Source organism: Podarcis melisellensis (assembly GCF_964234715.1).
Source record: "Podarcis melisellensis genome assembly, chromosome: 2".
NCBI classification, from domain to species: domain Eukaryota; kingdom Metazoa; phylum Chordata; class Lepidosauria; order Squamata; family Lacertidae; genus Podarcis; species Podarcis melisellensis.
Window position 1 is genome coordinate 26949090 of NC_138529.1, and position 14126 is coordinate 26963215.

The following is a 14126-nucleotide window of genomic DNA, read 5'->3' on the forward strand; positions in this document are numbered from 1 at the left end:
AATCCTACATAGCACTGGCTTTGACCTTCCAAACTCTGAAAATACTTGATGGCGTTCTCCTTCCCTCGGCAACAAGACAGCTCATGGAGATGCCATCTTTGTATTACATGGCTGTAAGAAGCATTCTTTGGGGCTGCCCCAGGCAAGTCTTCCTCTTGAGAACTTGCCTAAATACATTTCAGAAGCATTTCTAGTTTGGTTGGCTTTTGGAAGCAAAAGTTAAACCCGCAGGCTTTAGTATTTTTTTAAACTGGGTTTTAAATGTTAGTGGGATATTTTATATTTGCATTTTGAATGTGCAGTGGTACCTCGGGTTACAGACACTTTGGGTTACAGGCGCTTCAGGTTACAGATTCTGCTAACCCAGAAATAGTACCCCGGGTTAAGAACTTTGCTTCAGGATGAGAACAGAAATCGCGCGGCGGCGGTGCAGCGGCAGCGGGAGGCCCCATTAGCTAAAGTGGTACCTCGGGTTAAGAACAGTTTCAGGTTAGGAACGGAGCTCCAGAATGAATTAAGTTCTTAACCTGAGGTACCGCTGTATTGTTCTCCACTCCCCAGCCCTTCCAAACAGGGAGGCATTTATTTACATTTTGCAGTTCAGAGTTGGGCAACTTCCGAGACGTTCGAGAACCGAGGTACCACTGTAGTTAATTTGGGGCTGTGGAAAGGCCCCATGAATATCTGCTTCCTTTGTCTCTTTCATGAACTTGGTGTGTTATACAGTTGGCAGCATCCCATGAATTTTCATTTTCTGGATTATTCCATTTCAGGCTGTGAGGAAGCATGCATCTTTTGAATGCTTCTCCAAGAGGAAAAAATAAGTGTGCATCAGTTAGAGTTTGGAGAAAAATCATTCTACCTAAGGAATAAGGGACAGCAGCAGGAAGGTATTGTAGGAGTCAGGCAAGTGTTCAATTTAAATCCATTGTGCAATAACTGTGGCAGTCACAGTGTCTAGCTGCTGTCTTCAGAACTACTGGAAAATATTATGGGAAACACTTGGACGCATTCCAAGGTTTGCCTCTGAGATTTAGAGAAGAGTGCCACCTCATGGCCAGAGCTGCCCTTGCAACAAACAAGTAAATCACAGTGCATGTATCCTATAAGACAGCATCCATGATGGTACAGTGTAATAATAATAATAATAATAATAATAATAATAATAATAATAATAATAATAATAATAATAATTTTATTATTTCTACCACGCCCATCTGGCTGGGTTTCCCCAGCCACTCTGGGCAGCTTCCAACAGAACATTAAAAACAGAATAAAACTTCAAACATTAAAAACTTCCCTAAACAGGGCTGCCTCAGATGTCTTCTAAATGTCAAATGGTTGTTTATTTCTTTGACATCTGATGGGAGGGCATTCCACAGGGTGGGCGCCAGTACCAAGAAGGCCCTCTGCCTGGTTCCCTGTAACTTTGCTTCTCATAGTGAGGGAACCACCAGAAGGCCCTCGGAGCTGGATCTCGGTGTCTGGGCTGAATGATGGGGGTGGAGATGCTCCTTCAGGTATACTGGACCGAGGCCGTTTAGGGCTTTAAAGGTCAGCACCAACACTTTGAATTGTGCTCGCAAACGTACTGGGAGCCGATGAAGACTGGTGTTATATTTTCTCGGCAGCCACTCCCAGTTACCACTCTAGCTGCCGCAGTTCATCTGCTCTTTCAATGGCTCTTGGATCTTAGCTCACAGCTGGAGCATGTTGAAGCATTACAAATGTTAATCACAAGAGGTTTAAAGGGCATTAAACATCAACAAATCTAAAGCCACCAACTGGTGATGCATATTTCAGACTGCTGGTGAAGCCAAATTATTATAATTTCTTGGTGGGGGGGGCGTCTGATAAATGCTGCTTCCCAGGGCCTGGTAGCAAAACCAGGAGCCAAAAAAACAACTACAAGCTACCTCTCTCACCTATTGATATCCTTTCAACTGTTCAATGCTTTGCTTGCTGTTTTCTAGGATTGTTCCTACATTATTGCTGCATGGAACATAGGCCTCTTCATTCAAGTCTACTTTTAAGGTTACTGCACTTTCCCAGCACTCAAATCTCAAATTGTTTTTGTTGAGCACACATCTCTCTCCTCCTCTCTCCAGGGCCCATTGTGACTTGAAAGCATTTTCTGGAATGTGATTCTGCCTGTGTCATAGACATGAATTTGGTCATACTAGTGACATCACCAATGAGCGACCCAGCTCTACTCCATCAGGCTTCTGCCATGCTGTGACCCTTAACACCAGCACACAGTACCAAACAATGCACTATGAGTTGTATCCAATGCTAGTCCTAGGCAGAGTAAACCCACTGAAGTTAATGGAGCTGAATGGTTTAGGTTTCAATGTGTCTACTCTTGAGTAGGATGAGCATTGGCTACAACCCTATGGTGCTCATGCTTTTTAAAAAGCTTGCTTAAATTGAAAAATTATTTTGAAGAAAAAGCAGCTGCATGGCCCCCATAGGGAACGTACTGTAGCCTTATGAGGCTATGCCCTCGGATGGGAAAAATATTGCACCTGGGAAAGGGAAGTGGGAGTCAACAGACACTCAAGGAATAGTTTCGGAGAAAAGGCTTTTATTTCTACCATCCATGAACTGGTAGAAGGAGCAAGCGTGATAGTTCACAAAAAGCATGCACGAAGTTCACAGTCATGTGCACAAGCATATATACCCCTTTCTAGTTCCCTCCTCCTTTCTCCTCCCTCAGGAGTCCTGCCCATGAGTTCCTCTGAGCATGAACAGAAAGCTGTCTTGGGACAGCTCTTTTGGGACTCTTTACACCCTTCCCAGGAAAGGGGAATGAAAGCGTTTCAGCATGTCCAAAGGTGTTGTAACTAGAATGAGATAAGATTCATTTCCCAGGCCTGCTATGAACAGAGCCCATTCATTAGCCTTTAAAAGTAACATTTTGCCTTTTGCCGCAGCATCTTGTGAGAAAAGCAGAGACAAGCAGAGAAAAGCTGTTTTAGATTTTTAGAAGACAAAAGGAGTTTTGGACAGTTTTGAGGCCTGGGGTGATTATTGAAGCCTGGGGTGATTTCAGACAGGATTTGGGTATCCTGTCCCTTCATTCCCCCCTGTTTGTTTTTGGACAGCCGCCAGGCCTGTCCCAAATGGACCACTATCCTTTCTTGAGGCCACTGGGAGCTGCCTGCAATTGTTGCTAGGTCAGCTGAATGCCTCCTTCGATGGGGTGCAGTGGCTATCTGCTCAGGAATCCACATGGTAGGAATTAGGTAGGCTGGGAAGCACACTCCATACCATCCCTGTGGGTGGATATGAGAAGCTTGCCTTCCATAAGCCTGCCTGACACACGTCTGTGAGCAGAGACACTACCTTCCTCTTCTGAAGGCCACACCAAGCCAGAAAGAGTTCCTGGCGTGGACTCGGGTGTAACGATTTGGGCTGGGAAGGTATGATTGCAGATTGTCACTGGCGCTCTTTGATTTATTGACACAAAGCCAGCCAGTAATTCGGTGAACCTAGCCTTATCTGTGCCATTCGTGTCTGGAACACACTGAAACCCCTTGGCTTCTCACACACACCCTTTCCTGGGAAGGGTGCCAAGAGTCCACAATAGTCCCAAGACAGCTTTCTGTACATGCTCAGGAACCTCAACATGGGGCAGGACTCCTGAGGGAGGAGAAAAGGGGAGGGAACTAGAAAGGGGTATATATGCTTGTGCACATGACTGTGAACTTCGTGCATGCATTTTGTGAACTATCACACTTGCTCCTTCTACCAGTTCATGGATGGTAGAAATAAAAAGCCTTTTCTCCGAAACTATTCCTTGAGTGTCTGTTGACTCCCACTTCCCTTTCCCAGGCGCAATATTTTTCCCACCTGTATTTCCTGTATTCATGGATTGCAGCTGAGCACCAGTTTCCTGCTGAAAATCCGCCTCCTGATATCTCCTGAGGTGGTTTTTAGTGCAAAACATATTTTGGAGCAAATAAGAGCAATTTTTGGCACAACATCCCATTCTGGGCCAGGAACAGGTCTATTGAGGCTTCACATCTGCCCTCTTCACAATAAATATGGCCATCCAAGGAATGTTGGAGGGCATCATAGATTTGTACAGTTGGAAGGGACGCAAGGGTCATCTAGTCCAACCTCCAGCAATGTAGGAATCTCAACTAAGCATCCATGGCAAATGGACACCTAACCACTGTGAAGGAGAGTCCGCAACCTCCCAAGGGAATCAGTTCCACTATCAAACTGCTCTTACTGTCAGAAAGTTCTTCCTGGTGTTTAGTTGGAATCTCCTTTCTTGAATTTCCTTAACTTGAAACTATTAGTATGAATCCTACCCACCCCACCCTCCACCAAAAGCAGGAGAAAACAAACTTGCTCCATCTTCCATGTGACGGTCCTTTAGATATTTGAAGATGGCTATCATGTCTCCTCTCGGTCTCTTCTTTTCCAGGCTAAACATACTCAGCTCCCTCAACCGTTCCTCAAAATACTTGGTTTCCAGACCCTTGATCATCCTGGTTGCCCTCCTCTGCACATGTTCCAGCTTGTCAATATCTTTCTTAAATTGTGGCACCCAGAACTGGTCACAGTGTTCCAGGTGTGGTCTGACCAAGGCAGGATAGAGTGGTACTATTACTTCCCTTAATCTGGGCACTATACCTCTGTTGATGAAGCCTTGTATAGCATGAGCGTTTTTGCTTGCTGCATCACACTGTTGACTCACACTAAGCTTGTGGCCTACTAAGACCCTCACATGTACTATTGGTAAGCCATTTTATGTTTATGCAGCTGGTTATTCCTACCTAACACTTAAGGTTCTAATCTAACCATATCTCTGAATATGGAAAGTTGTTCCTTTTTTAGTCGTCTTTTTCCCCTTCAGTGACTCACCCTTTTTTTTCTGAATAGCTTTCAGAAGCGGCACACTTTCACAAGGAGCCTTTATTATGCATTCTGTTCTGTTCTCCCAGGGTGTTTGCAGCAGTGTCTGGAAATAGGCCACTTGTAGATAACTGTTTTGATACTGAGTGACACTGCTTATGAATGTTGGCAGCAGTGCACAGCTGTTGGGTCATTCAGTGCTGTAATAAATCATTAAGGTAATACAAAAAAGCAGCCTTTTTTGTCTGATTTTTCTATTTTTAAAAGCGTGTCCTCACGTGCTTGTGTGAAGCAGCTGGGTTAAGATGAGAGCTGTTCCCTTGTGAGGCCTGCTCTTAAAAGCTGTTCTCTTCAATCAAAATGCTCTTCTTCACAAAGAGAAGGGTTTTGTTTTGTGTGGAGCTTTTCCCAGCTCCTCAGAAGATCTTTGAATTTCTGGCTGGTGAAGCTGTTAGAAAAAGCAGTGGCACTTATTACAAGGATAGAAATACATTGAGAAATTCTATGGGTGAATGGGATGGCAGCTCATTGAAAACCCTGCATATAATAAAACAAAAATACAGTCCTAACCATATCTATGAAGAAGCAAGTCATTATCTGAGAGAGAAATGTGCTTCAAATATACTTTATGGTGTGTACACATTTGTTCCAGTGTAATTGGACGGCAACTTGCATTTAAAGGATTTACAATATGCATTTCTTACACTCCACTGAAGGGGGGAGGGAGCTTGGAGTGGTATCCAGGAATAATCTATTATGAGGCAAACCCAGAATCAGAAGGCAATGCAGTTAAATTTCAGAATATTCTACCACAAGATGTGGTAAAAGTCACCAACTCAGATGGCCCTGAAATGGGGTTGCAGACACCAGTTGGAGAACATTTTGGTTCCTCAACATCCTCAACACAGCCTGCTGCTGACCTGATGGTTGCTGTTTCCCAGAAAGGGAATTTGAAAGGAAGGCTCCCAGCAAGAGGCAAGACAGGCTTTGGGATTAGCTGTGTTTATTTTGTCTTTAATTGAGACAATGGTTTTCTGTCCCCGCACAGCTGTTAATTAACATTGCAAAGCTCGGGTGTTTGTTTTACTGCTATCTGAAGCTTAACTGGAATTGCACCTTTGTTCCCCTTTCATTGTCATTTGGCCCTCTGAATTTCTTTGTGTGCAACACACACACACACACACACCTGCCAGGTGAGTGGGATAAAACTTAATTGTTATAGCATCTGATGAAGTGGGGTGGACTCTAGTTCACGAAAGTTCATGCTTCAATCAGACCAGCAGATTTGAACTGGCTTGGAAATCATAGACTACAGTGGTACCTAGGGGTTAAGAACTTAATTCGTTCTGGAGGTCCATTCTTAACCTGAAACTGTTCTTAACCCAAGGTACCACTTTAGCTAATGGGGCCTCCTGCTGCCACCACACAATTTCTGTTCTCATCCTGAAGCAAAGTTCTTAACCTGAGGTACTGTTTCCGGGTCAGCGGAGTCTGTAACCTGAAGCGTCTGTAACTGGAGGTACCACTGTATATTATAGAGTTGGAAGGGACTCTGAGGGTCATCTATAGTCCAATCCCCTGCAGTGTAGGACTATGCAGCTGTCCCATACGGGGATCAAACCTGCTACCTTGCTACCTTCGCGTTATGAGTGCCACACTCTAACCAACTGAGCTATCTAGCCTAAATCCTCCCTATAATCCTGAGGTGGGGCTCTAGATCAGGCATCCCCAACCTGCAGCCCTCCAGATGTTTTGGCCTACAACTCCCATGATCCCTAGCTAACAGAACCAGGGGCCAGGGATGATGGGAGTTGTAGTCCAAAACATCTGGGGGGTCGAAGGTTGGGGATGCCTGCTCTAGATGACATGGCGTTATGCACTCTGCACATGCCCAGAGGCACCCTTTCTACACCCTGAGGTCCGGACTCAACCCCACCCCACACCCCCTCCACGCTGGCTCAGATTAAACCCTGGAAGGAGACAACCACCTTATCCTACATGAACCTTTCTCCATCCTCCTCCTTCCCCTTTAAACGGGAGGCGCCATGTTCGCGGACGGCGGGGGACTTCTCGGCTTCCCCCCTCTGAGCATCCGCACATGGTCTCGTCTCACCTCCGCCCTTTAATTGGCAAAGCGAATTCCTCTCCGCGGCTGTCTCCTTTAGCCCCGCCCCGCCCGGGGCGCAACACTCGCAAGCGGTTGCTAGGAGACGGGTAAACGCTACTCCAATCGGCGGGATCCGCTTGGCGGGGAGAAGAGCCGGGTAAGGAGGAGGCGCGGTGAAACGAGAGGGGGGGGGGATCCAGGGGTGCTTTTTATTATCTCGGCGTATGGAACACGCGCGCTCTCCCTCCAGCGCCGCACTTCCCACCCTCCCACCGTGGAATGGTACAGACCACCCCTCCCCGGCTCCTTCCTCGGGCTCGAGGCCGCCGGTGGAAGCTCCCATTGGTTAGCGGCACGACCTGCTTCCCGGCCCCGGATGCGGGTGATGCTGACTATGGTTACCTAAGCATGGTTCAGGGAAAGGACCGTCGGGGATTCTGCACATGCTCAGAGGCCCTCTTGTTCTTTTTATTTTCTCTCTCTTTTTGCATGCCCTGGGGGTTAAGTTCTTCTGACAGTGGAAGGAAAAGCCCCCAGAAGTCAGCCCAGGTGAGCCCGGGGTTGCCACCTTTGGGCAAAATACGGGACAGGTCAGGCAAAATAAAGGGCAGGTGGGGGTTGCTGCGGTGATAAGGGGGCTAAACATTGCTTTGCCTGGCGCAGCAGTGACTTCAAAGCGATCCATTACAATGATCAAATGGAAGCTATCCGTCCCTGCAAACATTCCAGCAACAATATCGAAAGGAGACCTTCCCAAAACCAGCCAAAAAAGAAAAAGAGAGAGGGGTGGGGAAGAGATAGCAATTCTGCTTCTCTTCCTCACAGAGATTTGCCTCCAACATCCTAACATGGTTTGCGTAACCCCTCCACACACACACACAAAAGCACCTTTCAAGTTTAATACCAGCGTCCCTGCTACCTGTGGGTTTCCAGATCGAGGGTGGGCAAGCTGTTTCTTGAACTCCAACCCCCATCAGCACTAGCTGGGTGGCTGATAGTCATTGATGATGGGATTTGTGGTGCAGCAGCTCAAAAGAGCCAGAGGTTCATCTCCCATTTAGATGTTTGATGCAAATAATACAGGGACAGCCAACATGGTGCCCAAAGCCGAGGTGGTTGGACGTCTCTTCTTCTTCTTTGGACTACAAAGCCCATCATCTCAGATCATTGGCCATGTTGGCTGGGGCAGATGGGAGTTGGAGTCCGATGATATCTGGAGGACATTAGCTTGAGGTAATGCATTATGCCTAAAAGCTACGTATGATAGCTAGCTAAGTTGGTGACCCTCTCTGATATTTGCTGCCTGAAGACCAGCCTTCCCCAAAGACCTTCTTTTCCAGGGCTTATGCTGCCTTCAACTGCTTCCCTCCATTATTGGGGAGCTATACTCCTTTTCAACTGATTTCCTTCGCGATTGTTTGACTAGTAAATAAGACCTACATTGTCAAGTATATGAGACAGTTAAGGTTGCTTTGGTGCTCTGCCTGTTTTCTTTCATATTGGACTCTGTAAGGCTCAATAATTATTTCATTATTATTATTGTTATTATTATTAGTTTATTTAGATTTATATGCCACCATTCATCAGGGGACGCGGGTGGCGCTCTGGGTTAAACCACAGAGCCTAGGACTTGCCAATCAGAAGGTCGGCGGTTCAAATCCCCGTGATGGGGTGAGCTCCCGTTGCTCAGTCCCTGCTCCTGCCAACCTAGCAGTTTGAAAGCACCTCAAAGTGCAAGTAGATAAATAGGTACTGCTCCGGCAGAAAGGTAAACGGCATTTCCATGTGCTGCTCTGGTTTGCCAGAAGCAGCTTAGTCATGCTGGCCACATGACCTGGAAGCTGTACGCCGGCTCCCTCGGCCAATAAAGCGAGATGAGCGCTGCAACCCCAGAGTCGGCCACGACTGGACCTAATGGTCAGGGGTCCCTTTACCTTTACCACCATTCATCAAAATATCTCAGGGCGGTTCACAGTATAAAAGGAATAATAATTTAAGGCTTTCACAGATGCTTTAAAAAATCCATAATTTCCCACTACTAAATATGTAGGGATACAACATGGAGCCGATATGGGAATATTGCATCACTCTTCATCGGTGATGTCATAGTCTCTAACCAATTAGTGTCCTGTGACACTCATGTAAAAGCAATCCCCATGGAAATTGCAAAGTTAATTGATTCCCTAGCCAGTTTCCCAGTGACAAAATATTGCGGTTTGTATTCTGGAACGAGGTAATATCCCCATAATAGAAGTCCTATCTTGAAAAATTATGTCTGGAGTGCTGTGACAATTTCACTTCCACATAAGTGGAAAAATTCAGTATAAGGTATCAGTTCGGCTCTATTGATCTCCCCTTGTTATCTGCCCTTTAGTTAAAGTCTACTTGCTAGTTATTTAGAGTCTACTTGCTCCAGTCTTTTCAAGGTCCTTAAAGCAAGCTTGCAACAGACTCGTGTTTCTCCAGTAAGGGTCAGGTATGAATTATGCACTAAAATAGCAACAGTTAAAAAGGGGTGTTGAAGGAATAATAGGATCTTTTTCTTTCCCATTTGCAGTGAGCACCATGGAGATTGTCTACGTTTATGTGAAGACGCGCAGTGAGTTCGGTCGACAATGCACCTTTTCCGACCGGATGGCAGAGGTCAATGTGGACATTCAGCCAGATCCACTGCAAGCTACAAATTTTATTGAAAGAGACCCCATTGATACTGGAGTACAGTGCGCCAGTGATATGTCAGAGCATGAGGTAGAGTGTCTGATCTTTCTACTTTTTTGCTTTAGGCAGAAGGCTGAAAGAGAAATGTATGGCTGATTATACAGGATTTCCAAACTGCATGTAATTCAGCTGGACAAGAAAAAGAGAGTTCTGTTTACAGAACCTTGGCATTAGAAAAATAACATAAATAAGGAATCTAGATTTCTGTACTGTTCAGAAACCATTCTAAAATCTTCAGTGCAATGTGGCTTTATGGGGGCTATTGTTTTGGTGGCAGAGGGATGCAGGTGGAGCTGTGGTCTAAACCACTGAGTCTCTTGGGCTTGCCGATCAGAAGGTCAGCAGTTCAAATCCACACTATGGGGTGAGCTCCTGTTGCTCTGTCACAGCTTCTGCCAATCTAAAGCATAGCAGTGCAAGTAGTTAAATAGGTACTGCTGCGCCAGGAAGGTAAATGGCATTTCCATGCACTCTGGCTTCTGTCATGGTGTTCGGTTGCACCAGAAGCAGTTTAGTCATGCTGGCCACATAACCCGGAAAGCTGTCTGTGGACAAACACCGGCTCCCTCAGCCTGAAGCAAGATGAGCACTGCAACCCCATAGTGACTGGACTTAACCATCCAACGTACCTGTTTTGGTGGCTGTTTTAAAACAAAGTGCTTTTTGTTTTTGTTTTCCAAACTGAAGCTGGAAAACCCAAGCCCTTAAAAAAGAAACAAATCCATGAGTTTCCTTAATGAATGGCAACTTCTGGATTTTGTTTGATATGATTGCAGATATGCAGATTTTCTTGACATCTACTATATGAAAACGTAAGTCTGTCTATGGAGGTATAAGAATGATGCATAGCCTGCAATTGGACATTGCAGGGGAGGCATGGCTTTTACCAAAATCAGCAACCTGTCCCTGCAGTACAAAACGCATGTAGCAACACCCCCATGTTCTGAGTTTCCCCATTGCTACAAGCAGCAGCCTGTGAAGTTACAAAGGGACAGGGAACTTGCAATGCAGTGATATTGCATCACATACTTAGTATTTGTAGGCATTACAGATGGTGAAGGCATGGGGCTGTTGCTTCTGTTAGAAAGGCACATATCCTGTGTCAGGGTAGGGAAGAGCTCTCCACCAGGTGAACTTTTGCCTGCCTGCCAATTCAGCTGCAGAAGGCACAGAAGCCATGAAATGGCAAACAAAATCAACGAGTCCGGTGTGTTTTGAGTGTTGATGGGTTGTTGTTTTTTGGCAAAATATACAGTCCACTCCTGCTTCATGCCTAGGACTGTGGGAGCTAGAATATTGTAGCAGAACACATACTTGGCATATGAACACAGGCCCCAGGCTCCATCCCTGCCATTTCCAGTTGAAGGATCTCAGGGAGCAGAAGAAATATGAATTACCTTTGCTTGGGGCCCTGGACAGCTGCTGCCAGCTCAAGTAGAAAATGCTGAGTTAGTGGCCAGTATAAGGAAGTGTCATTTATGCAGGAGGTATCTTTGTACAAGGGATGCGGGTGGCACTGTGGGTTAAACCACAGAGCCTAGGACTTGCCGATCAGAAGGTCAGCGGTTCGAATCCCCGCAACAGGGTGAGCTCCCATTGTCGGTCCCTGCTCCTGCCAACCTAACAGTTCGAAAGCACGTCAAAGTGCAAGTAGATAAATAGGTACTGCTCCGGTGGGAAGGTAAATGGTGTTTCTGTGCACTGCTCTGCTTTGCCAGAAGCAGCTTAGTCATGCTAGCTGCATGACCCGGGAGCTGTACACCGGCTCCCTCGGCCAGTAAAGCGAGATGAGCGCTGCAACCCCAGAGTCGGTCATGACTCAACCTAATGGTCAGGGGTCCCTTTACCTTTATCTTTGTACAGCATGGTTCTTATTGGAATTTCTGTGCACAATTTCTGTATATGGGAAGAAAATAAACAACTGTTTCTCATGTGCAAACCAGCCTACGGGTAGTAAGACTGTCAATGCTGGTAATCAGAAGTTTTGGATGGACTCTGTAATGTGGATTGACGTCATCCGTGGTATTATGTGCTTGGCAATTGGTTGTGTTCTTCGTGTTATCCCTTTACATGCAACCCAATTGGTCGCCAAAACGTTCTCCTCTATGGCCTCCTCCATTTCTTACGTATGACCCTTGAGAATCATGGTCTTGTATCTGAGGCCACTGCTGCTGCTGTTTAAAAAGAAAGGGGGGAGAAGACTGAAGGCAGCTGTGGTTTTCCTTTACACCAGGTCAACACAGAAAGGTTTGAAATGGAAACCCGGGGCATCAACCATGTGGAAGGTGGCTGGCCTAAAGATGTCAACCCCTTGGAAATGGAACAGACCATTCGCTTCCGCAAGAAAGTTGAGAAGGATGAGAACTACATCAACGTCATTACTCAGCTGGGCAGTGTAAGTCCCTTTGGCCTCACCCTTTCAGCAGCCTATGTCAGAGCTTCGCAACCTGCTTTCCTTATTCCTTTTTCTTTGTTTTCTGCATGACCTCCCCAGTTTTGTTCTGTGGCCATCCACTGACTGATTCCATTACTTCTTTTGTAGCAAATGGATCACTGCATCAAGCAGAACAATGCCATCAATATCTACGAGGAGTACTTTGAGGAAGAGGAGTTGGCGGGAGTTACGGATGAGGCTCCATCAGCAAAAACTATCAATGTCTTCAGGTAGCTCTTGAGCAGCCAGAAACCTCTGTCCTCTCTTCAAATCTGGCTTAGGGTGATCTTTGGTTTTGTGTAATGACTGAAATATTGCTGATGCTGCTGTCCTACAAGGTGTATTGATCGTTAGGTAAAGGTAAAGGGACCCCTGACCATTAGGTTCAGTCGTGGACGACTCTGGGGTTGCGGCGCTCATCTCGCTTTATTGGCTGAGGGAGCCGGCGTACAGCTTCCAGGTCATGCGGCCAGCATGACTAAGCCGCTTCTGGCAAACCAGAGCAGCGCACAGAAACGCCATTTACCTTCCCGCCAGAGTGGTACCTATTGATCTAGTTGCACTTTGACATGCTTCCGAACTGCTAGGTGGGCAGGAGCTGGGACCGAGCGACGGGAGCTCACCCCGTCATGGGGATTCGAACAACCGACCTTCTGATCGGCAAGTCCTAGGCTCTGTGGTTTAACCCACAGCGCCACCCATATTGATTGTTATTAACCCTAAATTATTCAGGCAGCCTGTATTTGAAGAATTGGATGGTCTTTCTTATCTATTATTTCCCTATCTGTCTGCAAGATGCTCCCAGCTGCCATTCACTGACTGTCCCTGAATCCAAGCATTGTCTATGAACATATCCCTGCTGTTTTCAGTTAACTTCACAGGGCGGGGTAGGATATATTATTACGGCACTTTTTCCTTCCATCTCCCCCTAAATGTAGTGGCAGACATCATGTCTATACAGTTAAAAAAAAAGCCTAGAGTGATGAACAACTGTCTCTTTTGACTCCTTCTGAGCACTCTTCCTGATTTGCTTGCACAAAGTTTATGCAGAGGTTAGATTGTGCTTGGTATTTATTGAGCATTTGCTCTGATTCGTTTATAGGGCACTTGCAGGGCTTGAAAGCTCAGCACCAACACTTTGAATTGTGCCTGGAAATGTAGGTCTTTCAGGATTGTCTTATAACCACCCCATAAACAAATCAGGACAAATGCTCAATGAAGACCAGACTTTAGCGTAAGCTCTGTGCAAACTTTGCGCAAGTGAATTAGGATGGATGCTGGAGAAGCAGGTCATCTGGTGGAAATCTTGGTAGGCTAAATGAAGAGGAAACTGAGAAACCATATATTATTCAGGCAATAGTTATGACTTCTGGAACAACTGAACTGGGGGCGTTTGGGGCTGGAAATAGACTCCCACCCCAGTGAAGAATTTCTGCAGCACCTTCTTCAAAATGTTCAGTGTTATAACAGACGCACATAAGACTCACTTGTCTGTGAGATATATTTTTTTATTTTTAGTTCTGTGTGAGATTTGATGGCACAACCTGTTGCTTATGAGCAAATGACATGCTGTTGTTGTCTTCTTCTTTATTATCGAAAAGGGACCCAAACCCAATCAAAAGAACAGCCACACATCTCTCCTGGCACCCCGACAGAAGCCGGAAGCTGGCAGTCTCTTATGCCAGCCTAGAATTCCAGCGGAGTTCAAAAGACATGAGCTATGATTCATACATATGGGATCTTGGTAAGAAGGGGGGAAGGCGGCGATTATTATTTCTGCATAATTTCCCCTAAACTGGGCCTGAGCCCTGGCATATCCATCTCTTGGCTGGGATCTGCGGGAGGCACCTCCTGCCATGTCCGCCCTCTGCGGAATAGAGGAAGCAGACCTGGATTTTGCCCAACTCTAAAGGGTAGTCCCGCTATTATTTCTGCCTCCCCTTTCCTTGTTCTGCTCCTCACTTTAGTTTTTCTACTGCCTGCACCTTCAGGTGACTTTGC

General features: G+C 46.1%; 1 protein-coding gene and 1 long non-coding RNA gene across 12 annotated transcripts in view; one reads left to right on the plus strand and one right to left on the minus strand.

Moving 5' to 3' along the window:
* Positions 1–1632: 1632 nt before the first annotated feature.
* On the minus strand, positions 1633–7006 carry LOC309363589. The gene is made up of 3 exons (XR_014165445.1): positions 6865–7006; positions 4876–5314; positions 1633–1703 (listed from the first exon to the last, which is right to left on the minus strand). It is a non-coding gene; the product is annotated as an uncharacterized lncRNA (long non-coding RNA).
* A 19-nt stretch (positions 7007–7025) lies between these two features.
* LOC309363391 (dynein axonemal intermediate chain 2-like) overlaps positions 7026–14126 on the plus strand; it is a 75860-nt gene continuing 68759 nt past the window's right edge. For 9 of the 11 annotated variants that reach the window (XM_081899696.1, XM_081899703.1, XM_081899699.1 and 6 more), the window contains exons 1-4: positions 9531–9721; positions 11925–12086; positions 12234–12355; positions 13727–13869. In XM_081899696.1, the coding sequence (XP_081755822.1) occupies positions 9539–9721; positions 11925–12086; positions 12234–12355; positions 13727–13869 (610 nt within the window). In that variant the 5' untranslated portion in view covers positions 9531–9538. Of the gene's footprint in view, positions 7131–7255; positions 7523–9530; positions 9722–11924; positions 12087–12233; positions 12356–13726; positions 13870–14126 lie in introns of those variants that run through there. The other 2 variants (XM_081899704.1, XM_081899695.1) reach the window with 2 other exon arrangements.